We start from the raw sequence: 26,270 nt of genomic DNA, 5'->3' as shown, positions 1-26,270 counted from the left end.
TATATATAATAAATAGAGATTTTATTATAATATTCATTTCTGACTTTGAAGGAATTAAAACAATAATTTTTGCATTAGAAATTTACAATTCAGATTAGAATAGATGCACGTTTTATTTTCACATTCGCTCATTTTTCTTTGCAGAAAGGATAATTTAAAGAATTGAAGAAGTGGCACACTTCGGGCCATGCCGAGCCCGAGGATGGCGCCTCGTCTTGGCCTCATGTAATACGGGTGCTTCCGAAAGATGCGGAGGAAGAGTCGCATACACCCGACGTCAAACGGGTGGTCGTCATAAGGGTGCGATTATGTAGACCCGAGCGAGCGAGAATGTGTGTCGAGAAGAGGCGAAACGCAATAAATATCAAAACCTGTCAGAAATTCGCTCTCGCTAGCGTTATTTCTCGATTCTCGCTTGTGCATGGTTTTCCTTTGCGAAAACTAAATCTCTCGCAACCTCTCGCTCGCTCTAAATTCGCGTCTGCATAGTCGCACCCTAAGTAGTGTTCTCGTGTTTAATAAAAGACTGTGTTACGCAGTTGTTTTTAAACGACTATAACTGGCCAAAGAAACTTTTAATATTTCGACCGGTGCTCTACAAGTAAAATATTTTACGACAGAATAATGCACTCTTGTAGTGCATACGGGAGGAAACTATTTCACCGTTGAAGTTTAACCAAAAACACACCTTGCAGTCGATATATGTCCAAAGCGGAATTATAATTAGTTCAACAATTAAAATTGTACATGGAATTTTCTTGATTGTACTGTATTCATAAATGTTTTATATACTGTAATAAAACTTATTAAATTTCATATTAGGCTAACTGTTTAAGGATTCCATATTTATCGAAGTTGAGCATTTTTACAGTAATTTCTAATTGTGTCTAGGCACGTAAAAGAGAGAGTTTATAAAACGTTTGTTCGATATTTTATTTCGATAAAAATCTTTTACGTTGTGTAGACGGTAGACTAATGTACAGTACCAAGGAATGTAGTTGCTTATATGTTATGGAGATAGTGACTGTCGTCATCTACACCCACAAAATTAAGTTTTTTGCTGTTTTATAATAATACAAAAGATTTTAAAAATGAAATCTCGCCACAGATGGTATTACAGACAATTTTAACTTTGTATTAATGTGTGTCACTCATTAGTGTTTTTCGTGGAAAAAAATTACGCAACTCGTTGTTGAAATTTTTACATATTTATTATAATTTTAAATCTTACAAATCTAACTTGTATATCAATTGTCGAACGTGTGTTGTCGCGGCGAAACAAGGTAAAACGCCTTTGTTAAAATATATGTTTACAAATATTACAAGCGTCGCAAGCTGACGATAGGCTGTGAGAGAATCGAATTTCAAAGATTCAAATAAATAAATAAATAAAAGATAATGAAGAATTATATGAATAAAATTTTTAAAATGGGCTATTATTTTATAATTACTCAACATTATTAAACAAAACTATCAAATGAGCCATTAGCAAGCGGTCGGCTCTAAAAAAAAGCTATTAATCATATGCAGACTCTTAAATTGTTTCGTAGCTCCGTCTCTGCTCGTAAATCTAGGCGACAAAATGCCAATTGGGTAAGTCCAAAACGATCCAATGAATCAATTTATTCAAAATTTAAGAGGTCCATAGTACTCATCACGGACACAAAATATGTTAAATTTCATCCAAATGAGTTCATCGCTCTTTGAGATAATAATTAAGGGTCAAAGTTGGCACTTTAATAACATTACGCGTATGGCTTAGGTCTACGATAATTCACAAAAATATAACATGTTTAATGAAGTAAAGTTTTTTGAAATTCGAAATGCCCAAAGTGTTTATTCATAACGACTGCTCACTTTGATAAACGATTCAGTATTGATCGGACTGTGGCATCGTTTTTCTAATTATTCATAAAGTCTCATAACATATACAAGCGAATACTTTCAACGGTGCATCAGACAAAAGATTTTTGTCGAAATAAAGCACCCAACAAAAATTTTCAATAAGAGAACAAACATTTTTTAAATTTTCTTTTTAAATGGAAAACGTAATGTAAAATAGATATTAATTGACATAGAGCATTTCATATGAAACGAATAAGCAAGCCAATGAAGTAGTTCGTTTCATATGAAACGAACTACTTCATTGGCTTGCTTATTCGTTTCATATTTAGCTGAAAGGAAACGCGCCCTATATGTTCTCGAGGACTTCAAATGTTTTGATTCATTCACTTCCATTCATCATCAACCGAAATTACATTATTGCCGTTTAATACCGTATTTACGTAAAAATAACGTAACAAATTTTCGAGAAATTATTTTAAAATGGATTTGTTACAAAATAAAAATATGGGGAGAGTTGGCAACCCGAAATCGATTATTCCGGTATCGTTTGTTAACGTCGACTAGTCTTCTGCTAGAAAAAAGATGGATTGGTTACAAACTTTACGAATTTCTCGAATTATATCGCGTTTAGAATCTTTGGGAAGATTTTTTACAGCTAGGGGAATATTTATTTGCGTTTTGGGATTCAATTGGCTCGTGTATCTATGGGAAACTTATTTGTCTGCTAGGCAGGTGAGTTTCTTCCTGATTTTTATTATTTCTATTCAAATTAAATTAAATATTGAGTAATTCGACAAAAAGTTCGTTTCTGGAGCGACAGAATTGTTCATTTTATATTTTATTTCAATAGATTAAATTTCACAATTACTTTAAACTTAGGCTCTTCTAAGTGCATGCTGAATATCTAATTGTAACCTGTTTAATGTATTTATATTTTCAGTATAGAGTGTACAAGAATGCAGCTTCGGTTCCTCCCGAGTTGATCGGGATCATGGATCAGACCACTTTCAACAAGGCTCGTGCCTATCACTTGGATACGGCCAAATTTTCTTTCTTCTGTTCCTTGGTCAAGCAGTTTGTGACCACGGTAAGTGTGGGTGAAATTCTGAACCGGTTGAAAAATAATTCGAGCCGTCGTGTTCTAATCGTAAGTGGTTGCCGACGGTAATGCGCCGTGATTTACGGTTAGAATATGAAACGAGAAATTTTAACTAAACTTTCTGTGCAATATGATTCTTATAATTTATTATGAGCAGTGTGGATGGAATACTAGGTATGTTTTGGTGTGCCTCGGTGAACTGCGGTGTATTCCGATATTTGCTGGCGAGTTTGTCGGTGTGGCCGCTGGCTGTTTTGTGTGTGTAAAGGCCGGTGGCCGCGCCCTGGCCGAACCCTGTGGCTGCCTCTGCAGTTATATTATAATGCCATTTTTACTGCTATTCTGTATTACCCTAAAGTAATTTTGACAAAATAAGTCTGCAAATGATACAATAGAACTATTTGCTTTTGCTATCTTGTTAGGTTGCCAGATGTTCCAGTAAAGCTTTATATTACTATTCACCAAGGCTTATGTAATACACCCAAACTCCAATAGTAAGGTTCAATAATTACACTGTACAAAGCTTGTAATGCATATAGAAATGAAAAGTAGTATTGTTCTATGTTCAAGAGACTTTAGAACCGAATTGGGGGCTTAAGACTGTCGCAAACATTTGTTCTACGGTGTAAATATTGAACTTTATTACTAGAGTCTAGGTGTATTACTTAAGCTTAGTTTTTCTCCAGTTATACACTATTCACACTGTATATTTTAAGCGGGATTAAGATTTAAGCAGAATTAAGTTAAGCCGCATTGCCGAAAACAAGTTTAACTACTCGTTCACACTAGGTAATTAAAGCGAATTATTTGCTTAGCCCTCAAGCAGGTGCGCTCAATATTACATTTTAAATAAAATCAAACTTTTGATTATTTTTAATAAATCATTATAAATTAATTTATATTTAGAAATTTAAAATATAAATAACTTACTTAAAATACATAAGACATTAGTTAGGAATTATTAACATTTATTATCAGTGATGTCATTATCGTTGTCATTGGCAGCACGATTCTCTCAACATTATCACTTTAGTGACAGAATTGTGATGATAATGGATTCTCGACAGAAAGTTATATTATTATTATTATTATTTAAACTGCTTGTACTGAAGCAGCGTATACATGCTAACAGAGAAGAGTATCATTTGACACAAACAAAAGCATTGAAATGGCGACGACGAGCAAAAGAAAAGGCGTGTGCTGTAGCCATGATTTGCTCTACGCTTCCTAGTGATCGAATTTGGAAGATCCCAAGAAATCAGAAATGGTGGGAAGAGTGTGTTCCTGCAATGGATGAAGTAAGTTGGCGTGAAAACTTTAGAGTTTCTAGAGAAATGTTTAATTTCTTATTTGCTGCATTACCAGAAATGAAAAGAAATAATAATCACTTGAGACGATGTATTTCTACAAAAAAAAGAGTAGCAGTTGCTCTATATACATTGGCATCATTGTCTGAATATAGGACTATTTCACATCTATTTGGTGTGGGAAAATCCACTGTTTGTAAAATTGTTATAGACTTCTGCAATGCAGTTGTAAATAATTTAATGTCTGCTGCTATCCAGTTTCCACAGACTAAAAATGAAATTGACTTAAAAATTCGTGATTTTTACGAGATTTGGAATTTTCCACAATGCTTTGGATCAATTGATGGAACACACATTCCTATTTCACCACCAAAAAAAGACTGCATTGACTATTACAACTATAAAGAATGGTATTTTGTGGTCCTCCTTGCTGTTTCAGATGCCAAATATATGTTTACATATATAAATGCAGGATCTCCTGGAAGAAATAATGATGCACATATTTTTAAAAATTCTAACTCTCTTTTAACATGCCTACAAAATATAAACTCCTTAGAATTAGGGGAAAGAATTGGTGGAGAAGTTGTGCCACCTTTAATTATTGGTGACTCTGCTTTTCCTTTACAGCCAACCTTAATAAAACCATTTCCAAGTAAAACAGAGGATAAAATGGAAAAAACATTCAATTTTAGATTATCTAGAGCTCAACGAGTAGTAGAAAATGCCTTTGGAAGATTAAAAGCAAGATTTCGAAGACTTTCTAAATAAATGGATAATAGGATTGATATAGCAAAACAAATAATTAAAACTTGTTGTATATTACATAATTTGTGTGAGAAGAGGGATGATCCAATAGAGAAAACATGGCTTAATGAAATAAATCAGTCTGATAGTTCATCAGAGAGAATTTGTGTTATAGGGATAAACAACACCAAAGTTATTTCAATTAGAAATGGTATTGCAAGAAGTTTTAGGGATGAAGATTAAGATTATAAGATTTTAAATTAAGTTTTCAAAACAAGATTTATTACAGGATAATACTCAGAAGTTCACTAGAATATAGTTATACTTTAAATTTTGACATTGCTAATAGTTAGAATTTTATAATTATTTAATATCTGTTTGTTATAAAATCATTAATATTAATTAATGTTTATATGAACAGTACTCATAATTTGAGTGTTAAATGAAACTCCTTGTAACTGCTGTTAATTAAACAAGCTCTTGAAAATCAGGAGACTGTTATAAAATTTATATACTCTAACATTAAGCTGAAATAAATTACTTTGACTGAAAATTTGTCTAGTGTTTGTAGTTTTATTCATTTATAAAGTCAGGAAAATAAATATTTATATAGTTAATACAATTATTGTTTTTACTTTTAATTTCATTAATTATTATTCATAGATTTTAATACAGATTCGAGTTTTAATGCCTTTATAACTGCAGTCCTCCCGCAATCATCAAAGATGTATTTTCAATTGAGGAAAATAAATGATCACGTGCAATAAAAATGATTTTTATTTCAAATCAATTAAGACATTTTTATTATGGATGATAATACTTTTTCCAATTCTATACTTTCTCTCTGTAGTTGCAGTCCTTCCTCTGAAATTTTTATTGATTTCTTTTCCAATTCCTCAGAAACAGCATTACTTCTTTTAATTTTGCTTATTAACTCATTTATTTGCCATTCCAATGGCCGTTTCTTTCTCTTCGACCTTGTCACCCTTATTTCAGGTTCAAGCGCTTCTGGTACCGATACATCATCTATTAATTCATTGGAATTTTTGTTGTTGTCTAAAAGATACAAGCACAATTATTTAACAATATACACTAATTTATTTAAATACACACAATAAAGGATGTAAATTATATGAAAACATTAATTTATTAGAGTAAATGATTACATGTTTAGTAACAACCACAAGAAAAATCATCAGGACTTAAATGCTTAATTATACAAAAATATATGTAAAATGGAGTTTATGAACACGCTTAAATATTTTACAATGTCTATCCAGGACAAATGTATTCTGACAACTTTTGAACTTAACTGGTATTCCATAATCCTTGCAGTTATAGATGCCAAATGGTAATAAAGGTACACATGTACAATTTTAATAATAAATTCCAGAATGTTGTGTTATATTTAAAAGTGATCAAGTATTATGAGAAGTTAAGTTATAATAATAAATATTTTTGATGGTTAAGTAATAGACCTTGATATAGGCTAATAGGATACATTTAATGACAGTTTACTTGTATCCAATTCAAGTGATGGTAAACATTGTATCATTATACTGCTACAACTCTCTTCCATTAATGATACATTCTGGGCTGGCTGGTGTCCTATAATTAAATTAACTACCTGGAAATATTGCCAGGTAGATGGGCTGCCTCCTGAATGCCCAATCTTTGCTACTTCTTCTCTAGTTAAAATTTAAAAAAATTTCATTGTTTCTAGTAGAAAGGATTATTTTTTTTCTTTTAAAATTTCATATTAGTTATTAATTTGATGTTTACATCATTTACGATTATTGTACGAGTAACAAGAAATAATTTTTGTCATTTACTATCAACGTTTGAAATATAACTGTTTAAAGAATTCTTTACTTAAATATTAAACGATAATTAATTTAACGATGACATATTTTTACAATCTTAACTTACCTGTATTTGACAGTTAAATTTTTTATTTTTGTCCTTACTTCGGACCACGTTCTGGCTCTAGACGTTGGCCTCCGAAGACGAATTTCTGCTGCCATTGCTTCGTATATAGTTTTATTTCGTTTCGCTCGACGTAAATTGTCGATCTTCTCCCGCCATATTTCAATTAAAATCGCTATTTCCTCCTCCGACCAATTTTCTGAACGTTTTTTCTCGCTTTGTTCGAATGTTTGTGCATCTCCTTCTGCCATTATTTTTGAACTTGTGGCGGACCTCGTGGAAAGCTTGAAGAGACTTAAGCTTCTTTGAGAAAGTGATTTATGCTGAGCCGATTGTTGGTAGTTAAACCGGTTTAACATTAAGTCAGTTCCATTCATATTTCATACCTTAAGCTGGCTTAAAATATACAGTGTGAATAGGATATTACAATAGTAGTATGGGTGGGCCTCTACTTCTATAGAATTTACTATTTCGAATTTTATCGATACATAAGACAAAATGTGTATTTTCAAGTAATGATTCTCCTATTCTTGTGAACTATTAGTCACTAGTCTCTCCCCACCTCTCCGGTATGAATCGCGTCCATTTTCGGTGTCACTGGTTCGGTCTTGAGTTAGCACTTGTGTTGATAAGTTGTCTTGTCGGGTTGTTAGGACGTGTGCTATCACTTTATGTACATTTTTATTTTGGTGGAAAAAATTGCCCTTATTAATTCTTAAAGATGAATGAAAAACGAAAAATCGGCAGTGCTGATATGGGCATAAAGAAATCAAGGTCTCGACCTCCATACAATGAAGATAAAGGCAGATATAATTAGACATTCTGAAAGTGGCAAATCTTTTGCTTCAATTGGTTGTTTGTATAATTTAAGCTGATCAACAATATGTTCCATTATGAAAAACAAGAACAAAATTAAGGAATATGTTCAAAATTATAGAAATATTTCTTCAAAGATTGTTTCAAAAAGACTTGGCAGAGTAATGGATGAAATGGAGAAATCTTTAACTTTATGGATTGAAGATCAACATCAAAAAGGCAACCTGCTGAGTTTATCAGTTATTCAAGCTAAGGTGTTTAGTTTGTATGAATATTGAAAGAAATGATTAAAAGAAGATTCTGCTATGGAATTTGTAGCAAGCAATGGCTGGTTTGACAAGGTCATCTTTACATAATATTAAATTTACTGGGAAAGCTGCCAGCCAATTTATTCCCACTTTCTCCCATATCATTGAAGATCTCCTTGCCAAATCTTCAATGTGGATGAGATGGGATTATTTTGGAAAAAGATGCCTACACCTCATATTTAGCAAAGAAAGAATCAGTTGTTTCTGGACTTAAACCTTCTAAAAACATATTAACTTTCCTTGGAGGTAATTTAGCTGGTAATTTAAACTGAAACCAATGCTAATTTATCAAACAGAAAATTCCATAGCAGAAAGGAAAAGATAAAAAAATGTTTTCAGTCATTTGGAAATCAAATACTAAAGCCTGGGCTACTGCACAGCTTTTTCAAGATTGGTTCTCACATTATTTTGTGCCTTCTGTGCAATATTGCAGTGAGAATAATTTATAATTTAAAGCACTGTTACTCTTAGCCAATGCTCCTGGGCATCCAAAATCCCTGCAAAATTTATATCTGGAAATTAATGTTGTGTTTCTTTCTCCCAATACCACAAACAAAATACAACCCATGGACCAAACAGTGATAACTACTTTTAATCGGTTTATATGAGGAGATTAATGAATAAAGCAATCAAAACAATTGACAAGGAAGCTGGATCTACATTCAGAGATTTTTGGAAAAATTATAATATATGGAATGCAATAAATATTACTGGGGACTCTGCTGAAATAAAAAAGTCAACAATGAAAGGTTGTTGGAAAAAAAATATGTCCACAAATGATGAATCATTCTATGGACTTTGAAGAAACTCTGAGCTATCACAAGTGAAATAGTCAATATAATAAATGAATTAAACTTAGATGACAACAATGAAGATATTGATGAATTAATGCAACTTAACTCAGAACCTCTGTCAAATGAAGACTTGATTAAACTACAAGAGATGATTGAAATACAAAATGAAGAAGAACCTGATAACAAACTCATTGTTAAGACTTTGACAATCAAGAATATGAACGAAGCCTTTATGCATGTTGACAAATTTTTGACCATTGTGGAAGAATGTGATCCCAATGGAGATTGTTTGAAAGACAATACAAAAAAGCAGCATGTTTCAGAACTCTTGATCAAGAAAAGAAAAAGAAGAGTACAATCCAATAATCTCTTGATGAATTTATAAAGAAAACATCAGATACTAATCAATAAAAAAAAAATAAATATTTTGAAAATCCTTTTTGATGATTTTTTTACATTGCTGTATTTTTGTACATTTCAACTTTTATACACATTTCAGGAACCAATTAGGTATGAAAGTAGAGGACTGCCTGATTATTTGATGATCATCAGTGCATTGGTTGTGGCTGAGACTGATGCATACTGGAATGTACCCACTGATATTCATTTCTTAGTTTGCCTGATCTTATTGTGGAGACAATTTTCCTTGTACTGCCAACATTGTGGCTATCCTCTTGTTAAGAAATCAATGAATAAAGTAAAATTTGAACCAAATATCTAAAATCTAGATTTTAATTGTTGGAACTAAGTAGTTTGGACTAAAGTTAGTAGATAGACTGCCATCTTGAATTAATATTAACTATTACGCTAAGAATTACAATAAATATAGAAACAACAATCCTTTATGGAGCACCTTTCCGGACAGATAAAATTAGGACTCAAAAGAAACTAAATAAAATTCAATGCATTACTCTCCTTCGGCTTTGCAAAGCATATCGAACAGCTCATACTGTGGCTTTACAGGTAATTGCAGTTGTGCTTCCCCTACATATTAGGGCCAAAGAAGTGATATGGAATTGGTACCTAGGAAAAAATGGAATCACACATCAGAATGATGATGAAATTGTTAACTACAGTAGAGCTTCGTTTATCCAAATCAATTGAAGACTGGGGTTGTTCGGATAACTTATTTTTCGGATAACCAATTATGTACGAAAAAATATATTAACCTATTCCGTGTTGAAATTTTTCTCCATTGCGTGTTGCTTCACATTGAATTTTTGTCGATTTTAAGCCTAACGAAAATTTTTATAATAATAATTGTGGCTATTGTATCGTTAAAAATAAAGAAATAATTTTATACAAACAAAATAAATATATTGAAAAATATAAAAACAAAAAAATTATACTTTAGAAGTTAATCTAGTATCAAAAACGTTCGATTCAGCATGACAGTCTGACTGGAAAACTTTCGGTTAACCAACGTTTCCATTGATCAGCTTTTGGATAAACGACACTCTACTGTATATTTGTATTGGTCTTCTTCCTAATATGAACATATCCCTCCTTAACAGGCTAGTCACAAAATGCCCATTGCCTCACGAAATCTTTAACATCCATTCAACAAAATACCCATCTATCACTATTAAATCTCTGGAAGATAAAGTCTCAGCTACTTAAACGATTTTCATGGACGGATCAAAACAAAATGATAAGGTAGGAGCAGCATATGTTATAATGAAAAATAAGTCAACAACTCTGATCTATACTGCTGGATACAGACTAGAAAGCTACTGTACAGTCCCTCAAGCAGAACTGTGTGCCATTTTTAAAGCTGTTAATCATCTTAGCAACATGGGGATTGAGAACCAAATAACAAGGATTTGCAGTGATAGCCAAACTGCCATCCAAAAGTTCAAAAATCCAACATGTAACTTTTCTCATATGGTGTTTCATGAAATCCAAATCAACAGTAATTCAATCGTGTTAACCTGGGTTAAAGGGCATGCAGGCTTACCTGGCAATGAGGCAGCTGATAAACAAGTAAAGTTATGTGCAAATTCCTCCTCCTCTCCTGACTTCGGTGACATTCCCTATATCAGTATCAAGAACACTGTTCATGCTACTGCTATCAGCCTTTGTTACTTGCAGAGGGAATGGGAGAATGGTAACACTGGAAGGATAACATTTTCATTCATCCCAAACATAGAGACAAGACTTAATCGGAAGCATCTTTCCATCACATATATAAATACACAAACTTTTACCAGACATGGTAACCTTGAGACCTATCTTCACCGGTTTGGTCACAGACATTCTCTTATGCGGCTGTAGCAACACCTCAATATAAGACGTTCATCATTATATATTTGATTGTGATAACTTCACACATGGATAAGAAACACTTCTAAGGCCTGTGCTCTCCCGAGGACTCAACTGGCCATGAGAAATGCACAACTTTGTCACGGATCAAAAACTTTTTAAGAGTCTCATGGACTTCCTTGCTTCAACTGGAGTGTTGGAATCTGACTATTGATCATCATGACAGTGAGTGCATTTATTTAGTGTAAACATTACTTCAACAATTGATCACAAATATATATAATGTAAATATTTTACTTATGTCGTTCCCACAAAGTGTAGTGGGTGTACGTTTGGTACATTTTTGATGTTACTATTGTATTGTTTGTATTTTTGTATGTTATTTCTGGATTCTTTGTATTTTTACTTTGATTTTATAAATCAGGCAAAGACACCCTGTGCCTCTCTTTTTCCACCCCTATCCTCTTTTCTGTATTTTTGTCTTTGCCTTCACATTCTTCCTTCTTTTCTTTATTTTCAAGCCAGGTAATACCTCTGAGTGCACCTGGTCTTCTGCCCCTGTCAGCTAAAGTGTATTGATTAAGTTGACAATTTGGTCATGCTAACGATACAGTGATAAGCATTCGTTGTCAAGAATTCTTGGATACCTTCAGCCATAACTCCTTCTTCAACACTTCGTTCATGCATTTATCAGTTAATTCTTTCCAAGCCAAGTCGATATTGCCAATGGCATTAATGATGATATATTTTTTTCAAATTGAATCAAACAAACATAGATTTAAGGAAAGTACAGCACTACGACGAATTGCTACCTTTTGCTGATTGGTTCGGATTTGGGAATAACCGTATTATATATGAATCAAGGAAATGCTACAATAATTTGAATCAGCATAAATTTTGAGCATTTTTTTTAGGCTTTGAGCAGACCGCGTTATATCAAATCGACATTAATTGAGGCAGCGTTAAGTGGGGTCTTACTCCATTAGCAGTAAAGTAGCCAGATTTAATCCAGCAGTCATTTGGCATATTACAAAAAGTATGAGGCTTTGGGATGTTCATATAAGCAAAATTTAAATTTAATTATAAATAATACTTTTGATAAATTCAACTTATCTTCAGGCAATAAAATCAAATACTGTACAAGAAATAAATATGATTATTTAAACATGTACAGTACTCAAACTCTTCAAGCCTGGAATATATTATACATAATAGCAACAAATTGAACCTTTAAAGAAATTCCAGGATAATTAATTGCAACCTCTAACGTTTTCGATCTACTTGGAGATCTTCCTTAGGATTTATTAAATTGGAATGCAGAAATTGGAACGTTTTTAAAAATTATATAAAAACATATAAACGAGAATTTTTTAACTAATTCTCTTAAAAATTTAAAATAATATTTTAAATCGAATTTAAATTTCTCCAAAATAATTTTTAATTTGACTTCTCCCGTAGGTATAATGATTGCCATGCACAAGATACTTGTCCTTCCTCTTTGAAATTAATGCAACGGCCACTCTTTATAGATTTAAATATTTTGAGAGCTTCAGTGTCCTTATTTGGTCGTCATGTTTAGATCGTCGTATGATGGAAGCTTGGTCTAGATCAGCGATTCTCAACTTTCTTAGCTCCGCGACCTCCCAAATAGTAAATATAAATAAAATTAATATTTTGCAATCCCCCCACCCAAAGGAATAATAACAGTAAGCCTTTGTAATTTGATCTCCTTCTTTAATACTCACTGTGAGAGCATGTTTGAACATGCATATGGATACGTTTGAACAAGTCGTTCTGTCACTGGTATAAAAGAGGCACTGGCGATTGCACCACCTCAGCTAAGTTTCGAATGCAAAGTGTGTGTCTGGTGCTTTTATTTTAGTGCGCGGTCAACCATAAAACTGAATTGTTTTTTATTTCTAATGTGAAATGGATAAATTTGTGAAAAAATGAAGTGAGCCATTTATATCCAGTGAATCAGTTGGTAAAAAGACAAGGTTGTACAATGACAGTTATTTAAATTATGGTTTCACCTCATTGGGTGGAAAGCCACAGTGCGTTGTTTGCTCTCAAGTTCTCTCCAATGAAAGCACAAAGTCATCAAAATTAGTTTGACACTTGGAAACTAAACATCCAGCTCATAAGCACAAACCCTTGGAATTTTTCAAAAAAAAATTACATACCTTGAGAAATCAACAAACTTCTATTTGTAAGTTAAGCCATACTGATAAAAGTACTTGAAGCATCTTATCTTGTAGCATTAGTAGCTAAGATGTCCAAACCCCATACGATTGCTGAAAACCTCATATTGCCTGCTGCAATTTGATATGGTCAGTGTTTTAATAGGTGTGGAAGAAGCAACAAAATTGAAAAGCATTCCGCTTTCTAACGACACAATACCAAGGCGAATCGATGACATGGCTGTCGATGTTTGCGATCAGATAATTCAGCAAGTGAGTTCGAGTGAATTTTTTAGTATTCAATTTGACGAATCAACAGATGTAGCAAACATGTCTCAGTTCTTATGTTTTGTGAGGTATGAATGCGATAGGGACACATCAATCAAAGAAAATATGTTGTTTTACAAAACAGTACTGGGTCATGCAACAGGACAATGTTTTTTATGAAGCTATGACAAACTATACTAACATAAATTGGACATACTGCAGTATGTAGTGATTGGTGCAAAGGCGATAACAGGAAAGAACAATGGATTAATGAAAGTATTAAGAGATCGTCTTATATCAAGGATGGAATGGACACATTGCTTCCTTCACATACATGCTCTTGTCACAAAAAATATGCCAGAAAATCTCAATCAAATTCTTTGTGAAGCTGTAACGTTGGTTAATTTTATTAAAAGCCGACCATTACAGAACAGGCTGTTTGCTAAAATATGCAATGAAATGGGCAAAAATAAAAAATCTCTTCTTTTCCATACAGAAGTTAGATGGTTATCGTGAGGGAAAGTGTTAACCCGGGTATTGGAATAGCGAGATGAATTATTAATATTTTTCCAGGATAAACAAATGCCATTCTCATTGTTGTTCAATAAAAAAAACAATGGGATCAGTAGTATTTTAAACTATTTGTAGATTCTAAAAATATACTATTTTTAGATTAAAAGACGAGTAAAAAGAAACTCTTTTATAACTGACTTAGAGTGATTAGCGGACAAATTATTAACAACAAATACTAACTTCTACTAGAACCAATTTTTGCTGTTTATTACTTTCAACATCTCCAAATGCATTTTGCTTTGTCTAAGCCTCTTCAGTGGAGAACTGTTTGTTTATTTTATACTGGTTACAGGTTCCCAGCATGCATCAACATTCGTCCCGACATTTAGGTTTATCAAGTTAACATAATCCTCAATACAAAAGTGTTTTATAATTCTTCTTTTAAACATGTTTTCTACTTTGTACAATATTTTAACATTATTTCTATTAATATTACAATGAAAATTATTGCAGTGTCGATACCAAGGTGACTCCTGTCTTTTAAGACGAATTGCAGCCTCATGTTTGTTTAGGCGTGTCCCGAGTTTTCTTCCCGTCTCTCCAATGTATGATTTTGCTTGTAAACAAGTACATGACAGTTTGTACACTACTCCTGCGACATCGAGTTGATCTTTAATCCTGTTTTGTTTTTTGGTGTTGATTATGTTAATCACATTAGACAATTTATTTTCCTGTTTGGCCACTGCACATATAGAAAATTTCTTAAACATAGGTTTATATCGTTCATAAAGATTGTATATATAAGGAATTTTTACATAAACAATACTATTTACTTGATTTTTTACATTGTATCTATAATTTATAAAAGAATGTACCACTTGCAGATTTTACTTTTTGGATAGTCATTTAATAAGTACTTCTTAAATAGTTGTTTTACTTCTTTATCAATGTCTTCTTGTAAAGATGTTCGGTGTGTATGTTGTTGTTGGCTTACTTAGCTGATGTATTTTCGCATTTAAATGACTTGAATGTGAATTTACAAGGACATGATAAAAACATTTTATTAATGACAAAGTTCATGCATTCATTAAGAAGCTTGATATCTGGATTATTCACCTTCAAAGCAAAAATTTGGATATGTTCCCACTCACTTTGGATTATATTGAGAAAAATTTGAATGAACGAGACAGTATTATTCACCACTGTTTGGATTGCATGGAGATGCATTTGTGTGAGCTAAAAACTCAGTTGATGGAGTATTTCTCGGAAGATAAGATAAAAATGATTTCTTGAAGAGATGGGTACTGAATCCGTTTACTGAAAATGTTGTTGCCACTGCTAAGTTACCAGTTGAGATTCACGACCAGCTCATCGAAATGTCTGCCGACAAAATGCTACAACTGAAATTTACATCTGAAGATTTAAATACGTTTTGGCTCACTCGTCGACATGAATATGGAAATTTAGTCACAGAAGCATTGAAAAAATTAATCCCTTTCGCCACGTCTTATCTCTGTGAAAAGGGTTTTTCATATATGGTTGAGCTAAAAACTAAATACAGGAATCGTCTTTTATCACTCGAAACAATTTGCTTTTGTGTTTCTCTAACGTAGATCTACATATGGAGAGAATTTTAAATGAAAAACAAATGCAACCATCATATTAATTTCTTTTCTTTGCATGTGTACTTATTGTAAGTAAAACGTTTAAAAGATTATAATAAATGAATTTTTTTTTCATAAAATGATTTCATTATTGTTTTGTGACCCCAGGTTGAGAAACGCTGCTTTAGACCATAATCCTTTTGACTTTTTTGGTCATATGATGGTATGTCACAACTACTAGAAACTAGAACCTTATCAAAATGATACGGAACAGATTAAATTAATTACCTGCTCAGATTGTGGTATACTGTGAAAAGGCAGGAATTGAACTTTGACATATTTTTATTACAAAATAATATTTTACATAAAAACATAACATTTTTATTTTAAATTTTATTTTGTTTTTGGTAATATATTTAATGTGTTCTTTGAAAAAACCACATCTTCCATAGCTGGAAATGCTTACACTAAATGACATGATGCCTTTTGTACTTTTTCTAGCAATGGTTTAATATAATAAATGTTTTCAACTCCTTTTTGGGGGTCTGTTTCAGGTTTTTTTACACAATTTGCTAAAGATTGAATGAAGTACTGTGTATTCTAAAAGCAAAGCTCAAGGGAGATTGCATTAATAATAGGGAGAATAAAAACCTCTCGGTGGCTTGGCAATCTGCTCAATAACTCCTCTTAAACTTAAACTCAATAATAATGTGAACTTTTGTTTTTTAAGGTTAATTTTATTAGGAGAGTTATTTTTATTGTAGTTTATTTAAATTGTTTGTTGTTTTTTTGTGATGTAGTTCAGTCCCACCTGTGTATGTATGATTGTCTGTGTATTATAAGTTTAAATAGCATAATGCTTTTATTTGAACATTCCATTTTGGAATGTTCAAATAAAATGGGCCATCCTTAGGCCAGTGTCAGAAGGAAGGACAGAGTGATAGATTTTGATAGAATAAACAAGCAGGCTATGATGGTAATAATTGATGTGAAAAAATGAGGGTATTTCTTCACTCTTTCATATTAACCACTATCATCATAGCTCATGTCCCCTCTTGTTTATTCTGTTACCACAGTGACTAATTTTACATCTTCAGTATTTCATGTCAATAAATGAGTAAATGAGATTAATATAGTGTTACCATATTAGGTTATGTTATGAATTTTATAATGGTTACATTAATATTTTAGTAAGAAAATCTAAATGATAAGCATTTTATCATGTAAATGTTCTATTTGAATGTTACTAATATGAAGATGCCTATATGAAATAAAGCAAAATACAGTAGAGCATCATTTATCCGAAAGCCAATCAATCGAAAGCGTTCCAGTTGGACTGTGTCGTGCCGAATCGAACGTTTTTGATACTAGATTAACTTCCAAAATATAATTTTTTTATTTTTCAATATATTTATTTTGTAGAAAATAGAGAAATAATTTTTAACGATACAGTAGCCACAATTGTTATTTTAAAAAATTTATGTTAAGCTTAACATTGATGAAAATTCTACGCATAGTGACTTGCGACGGAGAAAAATTTCAACATGGGATAGGTTAATATATTTTTTCGTACATAATTTGTTCGTAAAACCAAAAAATAAGTTATCCAAACAACTCCTCCTCAGTTGATTCGGATAAATGACGCTCTACTGTAATTTATTGAAATTAGCTTTAATTTTACTTTTGTTTGGAATTTATGTATCTTTAAATGTTTTTCTTTGTTGTCTAGATTAATTAATGTATACATTTATACATTACAGGCTGTACTCATCTTTGAGGTCAATTATCACATATGGTATTTGAGTGGAAAAACAATTGCTCATTTTGGATATGGATCTGAGTATGAGGTAATTTGATTCAAAATTACAAATTCAGTTTTTACAGTTATTGTAATCTAAAAGAATTTTTTGTTTTTTGCAAATACTTTAAAGAAAATAGTGTTAATTATTTTACATTATTATTATTATAAAAATATGTATATATAATAATGAACTTTAATGAACTGTATCTCAAACTTTTTGTTATAATCAAGTTTGTCAAAGTAACTACTGTACATCATTTTAACATGTTTGATTATATGAAAAATGTTTAATTGTTTATGGGACATTATTAAACCTCTTTGTAACCCAATCCAGACCAAGTATCCTTGAAATATACAAATAGAATTACAAAGAGAAATGCATTAATCATTTATATGTTATTGGCAATGTATGAAAAGCAGGCATTGTATAGAATGACTGGTGCTTTTGGGCAAAGTATGAAATATTCAAATTATTTTATTATAATATATATACTTTCCCTAGGTATTGTATAGAATGGCAAATGCTATTTAACAAAGTATTAAGAGAGTCATGAAAAGGCTTTTATTGAAAAGATGTAAGAAACTAACATGACAAGGCACGTGACTTTCAAGACTTGCCTCAGATGGGGAATTTTCCATTACACTTCAGTCTTTGTGTGAAAGTGATTAAATTTATTTATTTACTTTGAATTTGTTCAGCAAGGACTTTAGCCCATACTGTGCTATATGAAAGTGAAAGAGCAAGGTGAAGCATCTGAGAAGGAATCATGGCGTGTTGACATACAGTGACGATTCTATGACAAACCATCTAAGGTGCGAGCCAATGCTTCAAGAAAATAGTATTTTCCTAACCGAAACAACTTACCAAAAGTTAGTGAATGGTGTGAAAAAGGTCAAGATGACTACTAAGAAGGAACCATGGGATTATTGGCTACTGAATTGCAATGATGTGGATGTTAATGGAAAACAAAAGTAAACTGATTTATCTTGTTAAAGAAGGCATTAGTGCTATCCACTTCTGCATCATGGACTCTGAGTTATTTAACATACTTCATGACACTCATTTTTCCATTGGCCAGTGACAGAGTGTTGAAAGAACTTTCACTCAATACAAGAATGTTACTCGTCATGATATTGAACTGTACATTCACCTTAGTGAGCCGTGCCAGAAAAAACAAAAAGGTATTAAAAAAAGATGTTGTTGTGAAGCCTATGGGATTTTTTGAATTTAATTTCCATTATCAGGTTGGTCTCATTGATTTTCAATCCCAACCTGACAGGGAATACAAATTTATAATGGTTTACCAAGGTCATCTCACTAAGTTCATGAGGCTCTGACTTCAAAGAGAAGTATCCTACAATCTAGTGGACATATTCTCAATGCTTGTGGCACCATTTGTTCTACAGTCTGACAACAGTAGGGAATTTGTGAATAATGTGCTGAGCAGAAAAAACAAAAAGATATTAAAAAAAGATGTTGTTGTGAAGCCTATGGGATTTTTTGAATTTAATTTCCATTATCAGGTTGATCTCATTGATTTTCAATCCCAACCTGACAGGGAATACAAATTTATAATGGTTTACCAAGGTCATCTCACTAAGTTCATGAGGCTCTGACTTCAAAGAGAAGTATCCTACAATCTAGTGGACATATTCTCAATGCTTGTGGCACCATTTGTTCTACAGTCTGACAACAGTAGGGAATTTGTGAATAATGTGCTGAGCAGCTTGAAGGAGTATTGGATGACACTGAAGATCATCCACGTCAAGCCTTGCCACTCACAAAGCCAAGGTAGTGTTGAAACAGCTAAGCAAGATATTGATAATATGCTATTTACTTGGATACAGGATGATAAAACTGACTGCTGGAGTGAGGGACTACATTTCATTCAACTTATGAAGAATAGGGTTTATCATTCTGGGATCAAAATAACACCATGTAGAACTCTTTTTGGTTGCAAAGCTAAAGTGGGTCTCTCAATGTCTGTATAAGATCAAGTGCCAAAAGATGATATGCTTTTGTGTGATAAAACCAATGAAGTGCAATTCGAAATGCCATTCAAACCTTCCTTGTGCAACAAGTAGGTTAATTTTTTTCAGTAAGAAAGGTCTGTATTTTATTTGATATTTTCTTTTTCCATTTATGTATTTTCAATGAAGGTCTTTTTATAATCCTCCTCAGACAAAAAAAACTAGCACATATAAACTGGAACTATACTAACAAAATTCACACCTAAATGCTAATTCCAGCAGTAAATGAACAAGAACCTTTAATGTTCAAACATTTTCGGCTTCTTTTAGAGGCCCTCCTCAGGAATGTACAAAAAAAAACAGTTCTAACGTTTGAAAATTCTTTAACTGTCGAATATAGCTGTGTTCCAATTTTTTTTTTTTTTTTGATGTGGATGTTAATGGAAAACAAAAGTAAATATCACACAGTACATCGTTAAATATTTTAAAAAATTGGAACATGTCTGTATTCGACAGTTAAAGAATTTTCAAACGTTAGAACTGTTTTTTTGTACATTCCTGAGGAGGGCCTCTAAAAGAAGCCGAAAATGTTTGAACATTAAAGGTTCTTGTTCATTTACTGCTGGAATTAGCATTTAGGTGTGAATTTTGTTATAACCCTCTTTTCAAGTTTTACTTTTTTGAGAGAAAGACGATTAAGTGCAATTTAAAATAAAATTCTTTCCTTCCTTGTTGCAACAAGTAGTTCTGATTTTCCAAAGCTGGTTATAAACTACAAGTACTCCTCACTTTACGACCTATCTGCTTAATGACCACTCACACTTACAACCAATCGAGTTTCGACCTGCAATTCGGGGAATCCCCTTTCTCAGCTTGAATGTCGATCAGTGGTGATGGTGACATGTGCACTAAGCTTACTATAATAGGCTTGCATGTACTATAATTGTCTTATAGTACTACAGGTTAATAGCATACTATAATAGTCTTTCTATGGATAAATTTGAAGTTTGTTGCATAATTTGTATAATTTTACAACGATCCTATATTACCAGCGCAAGCTCCTCGCTTATCGACCAATTCGCTTAACGATGTAGTCGTCGGAACGGAACTCAGTCGTAAAGTGAGGAGTACCTGTATTAAGTAATGCCACTAAAACCTTCGAACTATACCAGCAGATATAATTTAAATAAGCAACAAGTAGGTTTATATTTTATTTTCTCTTGTTTTTCTCAATAGGAAAGTCCTATATTTTATTTTGTATTTCTTTCTTTTTTTCATATATGTCTTTTCAATAAAAGCCTTTCCATGACTTTCTTTTAATACTTTGCCTAAATAGCATTTGTCATTCTATACACTGAGTGGCCAAAAAATTAGACACACCCTCTAATAACGAGTTGGTTTACCTTTAGCTCTGATCACAGCTGATATTCTTCTTGGCATGGACTCAACAAGTTGCTGATACCATTGTTGAGGAATGTTGGCCCATGCTGACATAATGGCAGCTCTAAGTTGGGTCAGATTGGACAGTGGCATTTCCAAGCTTTGAAGTGATCTTTTGACTTCATCCCACAAATGCTCCATAGGATTGAGGTCAGGGGACTGAACTGGCCATGGGAGCAGGTTAAACTCTGATTGATGTTCCTCAAACCAATTTGAGACCGATTAAGCACGGTGGCATGGTGCATTATCCTGCTGAAAGTGACCATCTCCATCAGGGAATATTACAGCCATAAACAAGTATATGCGATCGGCAACAATGCTGAGGTAAGCTGTGCTGTTCAGAGACATGTCCACAAATATCAAGGGACCCAGTGTACTCCAGGAAAACATTCCCCACACTATAATTCCACCGCCACCAGCCTGAAGGGTTGTCATTTGACAGGAGGGATCCATGAATTTGTGCTGTTTGTGCCATATTCTGATCCTGCCACCTGCATGATGGAGCAGGAAATGAGATTCATCAGACCAGGCTACTTTTTTCCAGTCCTCAAGTGACCAATTTTGTTGTTGCTTGGCCCACAACAGGTGCCTTTTCCTATTTTTCTGTGATACCAAAAGCACTCTTGATGGTCTCCTGCTGCTAAAGCCCATTCTTTGCAAAGTCCATCTTGTTGTGCATTGGAATATGCTTTGTGATGCACCTGCATTGAATTTTGTTGTAATTTGTTGTGTTGTTGCCCTTCTGTTGCTGCAGACTATGCGTGCTAATTACCTTTCACCTCTCTTGTTTACCAGCCTTTTTCGACCAGAATTGTCCTTATCGCTTGAAGTTTTTTTTCTCAACTGCCACTCTCTAAACACCCAAGATACTGTTGGGTGAGAAAATCCTAAAAGAGTTGTCGTTTCAGGGATGCTGGCACCAGCTCTTCTTGCACCGACAATCATTCCTCATTCAAAGTCACTTAAATCTTTCATCTTACCCATTTTGACATTAACTTTTGTGATAACTACATTGTCCGAAGTTGAGCATACCTTATATAAGCAACTCTGCATTGTTACGTCACTCTGTCACTGTTGGACTGATTTACATTTAAATACGGGGTGTGTCTAATTTTTTGGCCACTCGGTGTATAATGCCTAGGTATTACAAACAGCGCATATGGAAAGTATATATTATAATAAAATAATTTGGATATTTCATGCTTTTCCCAAAAATGCCAGGCATTCTATACCAGGGGTGGCCAACAAGTCGATCGGGATCGACTGGTCGATCGCTAGCGATGTCTTGACTTAATGTATTATATTTGTAACCGAACGCAACTGTATGCATGCAGTTATGACTCGACTCATAAGCAGTGAGTTCACTTCTTACTGAAACTGTGTATAAACATAGTATGTATTTCACACTTCCCCCCTCCCCACTTAGACTATGCCTATGACAACAAGTCGATCGCGACACATTTTTACGATAAAAAGTAGATCTTATGTGCACAAAAGTTGGCCACCCCTATTCTATACAATGCCTGCTTTTCATACATTGTGAGTAACATACATATTAACACTTATGAACATTGAATAAAATTCTTGTTCTAAACAGGTTTCATTCTAGTCTCCCGAAGATAATATATTTAATTAACTTTACAATTAATGATCTTATAGCTACCGGTATAAATTTTCCTTTTATAATTATATAAAATGCCACAATTTTTGTTAACCATCTCAATGTGGTATAACATCATATGAACTTTATTGTGAAACCAAACCATAAAAGATATAAATAATTAGTATAATTGGACAATGCTGTGTTGCAATTTTAATCATATTTTTAAAATTTATTTAATTTAAATCATATATCCATCTCAAATTTATAGTGTCTTGCCCCTGTACATCATACTTTTCCTGTTAGCGATAGTGTCATTCTGGTCATCTATCTAATTCCTTTGGGGGAAAATGTTTGAATTGAAATAACATGACTTCTGGTTTGCATTGGAAGTTACTATACAGTTAATTGGGGTCTCCTGCCCCTAATCTTTCCCTACCTGGTCTCAGTTTCATCTAGCTAACTCCATTCTCAAGATTAAGGAAGAAAGGACAGAGCAGACAGATGACAATGGAAATTTATAGGTTTACAATTTTTTCATATTGCAGTTTAAATATATGTGTAATAAATATAAATGATCATTTTCTGGTTGAACTTACAATTTGTATAAATAGATTTATGTTAATCCTTCAAAAGAATTGAAATTTGAATAGTCTACGAGGGCTGTTCGGAAAGTTCGCGGCCTCGAATAAAACAACAAACAAAATAATGTTAAAACTTTTTTATTTTTCAATATAGTTTCTTTTATTAGCAATGCACTTATTCCAGCGATGTTCTAGCTTTTTTATGCCATCACAATAGGTCGATTTGTCAAGGTGTGCAAAATACTCATTCACTTCAGAGATGATTTTTGTCATTTGAGTGGAATCTCTTTCCAGCCAAAAATTTTTTTAGGTTTGGTAAAAGGTGGAAGTCACTGGGAGCCAAATCAGGTGAGTATGGTGGATGTGGAACTAATTGGAAGCGAAGTTTGTTTATCTTTTGTTCGAAGATTCTGGTGGAATATGCAGGTGCATTATTGTGGTGGAACGGAACCTTTTTTCTTCTTCAAGTGTTGCCTCTTTTTTTCGATTTCTTTCTTCAGTTTTTCCAAAAGTTTACAGTAATAGACAGCATTGATGGTCTTTCCTCCTTCTAGGTAGTCAATAAAGATGATGGCTTTAGCATCCCAAAAAACTGAAGCTATCACTTTCCCTGCTGATGGAACTGTCTTTGCCTTCTTTGGTGGTGGCGGACTGTGGTGTTTCCACTGCTTCGACTGTTATTTTGTTTTAGGAGTGTAGTAATGGATCCACATTTCATGACTAGTCACAAACCAATGAAAGAAATTCTGTGGATTTTTCTGGTAGAAGTCCAAACACTCCTTTGACATGAAAGTGTGAACACAATTTTGCTCGGCGGTCAGCAGATGCGGCAACAACCTTGCTGAGACCTTCGTCATACTCAAATTTTCGGTTAAGACGTCATGCACTCGGTCGACAGAGATGCCTGTTGTCTCAGCTATCTCACGCGTTTTCAAACAGCAATCTGCTAACACAAAATCGTGAACTTTGTCGATATTTTCTTCAGTTACAGCAGTTGACGGCCGTCCGCTGTGAGGGTCATCTTCCACACTCTCTCTGCCAGATTTAAAAAGGGCTGTCCATTTTTCCACAATGGTGTACAAAGGAGCAGACTCTCCCAAAACTTCATCCATGTCAGCTTTGATTTGAAATGGGGTCAACCCTTTTTTCGTCAGGTATTTTATGACCGCACGAGTCTCTGTCTTCTCCATTTTTGACAAAGCACTTACACACTAACTATCTGCTAAGCGGTCGTGGCAAAACTTTACGACAAATCAAGCGGAAATTGGTATTGTATCTTTTGCAAAGATGTCTGAATAGTTCCCGCCAAAAATTAAATTGATTGCAGTGCCGCATATAGGCAAGGCCGCGAACTTTTCGAACAGCCCTCGTATTTTCAGTAAATCAGTAATTCTTCATCATCTCTAATAGTTAAATATAAAAATAAACAGAAATCTTATTGGTTTGTTTTTTGTCTTAGTCTGTTTTATAGATAAATGAATTTCTTAATTGGTGAAATTTCTATTTTTCTGCATGCAAAAGGGATAGGAAAGTGGAAACTGATGGATGACAGATTTTGCTTTTTAAATTACTTAATTTTTAAAATTTCAGTTATTTTAAATTTAAATTAAAAACAGAAGTGCTTAAAATAAAAATATATTATTTGTAAATACTGTTGACCCTCAATATGTAGTAGATGGATAGAAGGAAGTGGCAGTCTAATAATGTTTATTGTTCATTAAACCCAAACTATCACAGTAACTACAAACAAATTTTATATGAGATACTAATGCTGAGAGAGACAGGGAGTCTATACTTTGATAAAAATAAGGAAAAATAAACAACACAGTTTTAAGCAAGGATATAAACAAAAGTTGCTGACATTCTGCATTGTAACATTTACAGTCTGATGGATAAAGTAAGCAATTTTGAACTGTTTTTTTCTGATATCTGTTTCATCAAGATCTGTATAATTGAGAATCAAAATAGTATTAATAAGCTGTTAATAATTTATAATAATAAAACTGTTAATTTAAATTTTTAAGATTGAAAATAAAAACTAATTTGTACATTATTTTAAACTGATAACAGAAAAACAGTTATTTCTTTTAAATGTAACTAAAATGTTTATTAAACATTGTATAATTTATTAATTTATTGTAAATTAATAATTTTTCTTTTCCTGGCAGATAACTCAAACTCTAGTCTTTGTGTTTTTGGCAAGTTGTTTGAATTTTATAATAGATCTTCCTTTCTCGGCTTATGGCAATTTCGTCATTGAAGAACGACATGGATTCAATAAACTGGTTGGTTCTTTTTTGAATTATTTAAATATTTTAAATTAAAGTAGTAAAAAATTTTTAAAGATGTTTGATATAAGCAATATAATTGCTTGAATTAGATATTTATTTATGTAAAATCAAATTTTTTGAAACTATACAGCTTTTCACATCATTTAAAATTATTTAATAAAATAGATGGAGCGGACTGTTAGAAGGGTTGGAGATTGGGGCAGTATTACAAACAATATCATTGAGAATTTCATGCTATTTTAAAACCTGTTCAGTTGCAATAGAAAGATGAAGTGTAGGATACAGAATAAATAAAATCTTATCATTGAGACATAGCACCACAACACTATTTATCTCAAACTGAATGTTAGAGTACACAGTAAAACACCAAAATATCTAAAATAAGTCGAGTGAAGATCACAAACTCTATTCCAAAAACTTTTGGATTCTTCCTGAGTTATGATTCAGGCTAAATTGTTTTATTCTTGGAATGTATCAGTAGAGCTTCCATAGAATTTTGTTCTTTTAAAAATACAGGCATGTGCCAGACATGCACAGACAGAGCTTGCAAGGAATTATCTTAAAGTTCTTGCCACACTTCTGATACCTGTATTTCATCTTTTTGATTTATGCAATTACTGTTATGCTCAACTTTTCAAGGATTCCAAGACTTTTATATGGTTACATTGTAGGGCAGTGAGTAACATGCATGTTTGGTGTAGTAAAGCTTTGACATTTTCTGCATTTGAGCTTTTTGAGCATTTTCTGATGCATATAATGACAAGGTGGTGGAACCTTTTATCATTTTAACTTCAGTGAGGCAAATAATTTGTATTAAAATGTAACTACAATACTGCACATTTTTATTCTTATTGTATGTATTAGCTATATAATAAATGATGTAAAAAATGTTGCTATAGGCTATATGATTAAATTCAC

At 32.9% G+C, this 26,270-nt stretch overlaps 2 protein-coding genes across 3 annotated transcripts in view; both read left to right on the top strand.

The window, feature by feature from the left end:
* Positions 1-2,255: 2,255 nt before the first annotated feature.
* LOC136990723 (CAAX prenyl protease 1 homolog) overlaps positions 2,256-26,270 on the top strand; it is a 46,394-nt gene continuing 22,379 nt past the window's right edge. The window contains exons 1-4 of one of the 2 annotated variants that reach the window (XM_067289146.1): positions 2,256-2,577; positions 2,786-2,932; positions 17,426-17,512; positions 25,230-25,346. In XM_067289146.1, the coding sequence (XP_067145247.1) occupies positions 2,428-2,577; positions 2,786-2,932; positions 17,426-17,512; positions 25,230-25,346 (501 nt within the window). In that variant the 5' untranslated portion in view covers positions 2,256-2,427. The remainder of the gene's footprint in view (positions 2,578-2,785; positions 2,933-17,425; positions 17,513-25,229; positions 25,347-26,270) is intronic. The other variant, XM_067289147.1, reaches the window with a different exon arrangement.
* LOC136990754 (HIG1 domain family member 1A, mitochondrial-like) overlaps positions 4,824-26,270 on the top strand; it is a 330,009-nt gene continuing 308,562 nt past the window's right edge. Inside the window, exon 1 of the mRNA XM_067289187.1 lies at positions 4,824-4,836. The gene's annotated coding sequence lies outside the window, so the exon portion shown is untranslated. The remainder of the gene's footprint in view (positions 4,837-26,270) is intronic.

This window comes from Centruroides vittatus, unplaced genomic scaffold, assembly GCF_030686945.1.
Source record: "Centruroides vittatus isolate TY-2023 unplaced genomic scaffold, ASM3068694v2 contig_134, whole genome shotgun sequence".
NCBI classification, from domain to species: domain Eukaryota; kingdom Metazoa; phylum Arthropoda; class Arachnida; order Scorpiones; family Buthidae; genus Centruroides; species Centruroides vittatus.
Note: the sequence above shows the minus strand (reverse complement) of the source record. Positions and strands in the feature narration are given on the sequence as shown.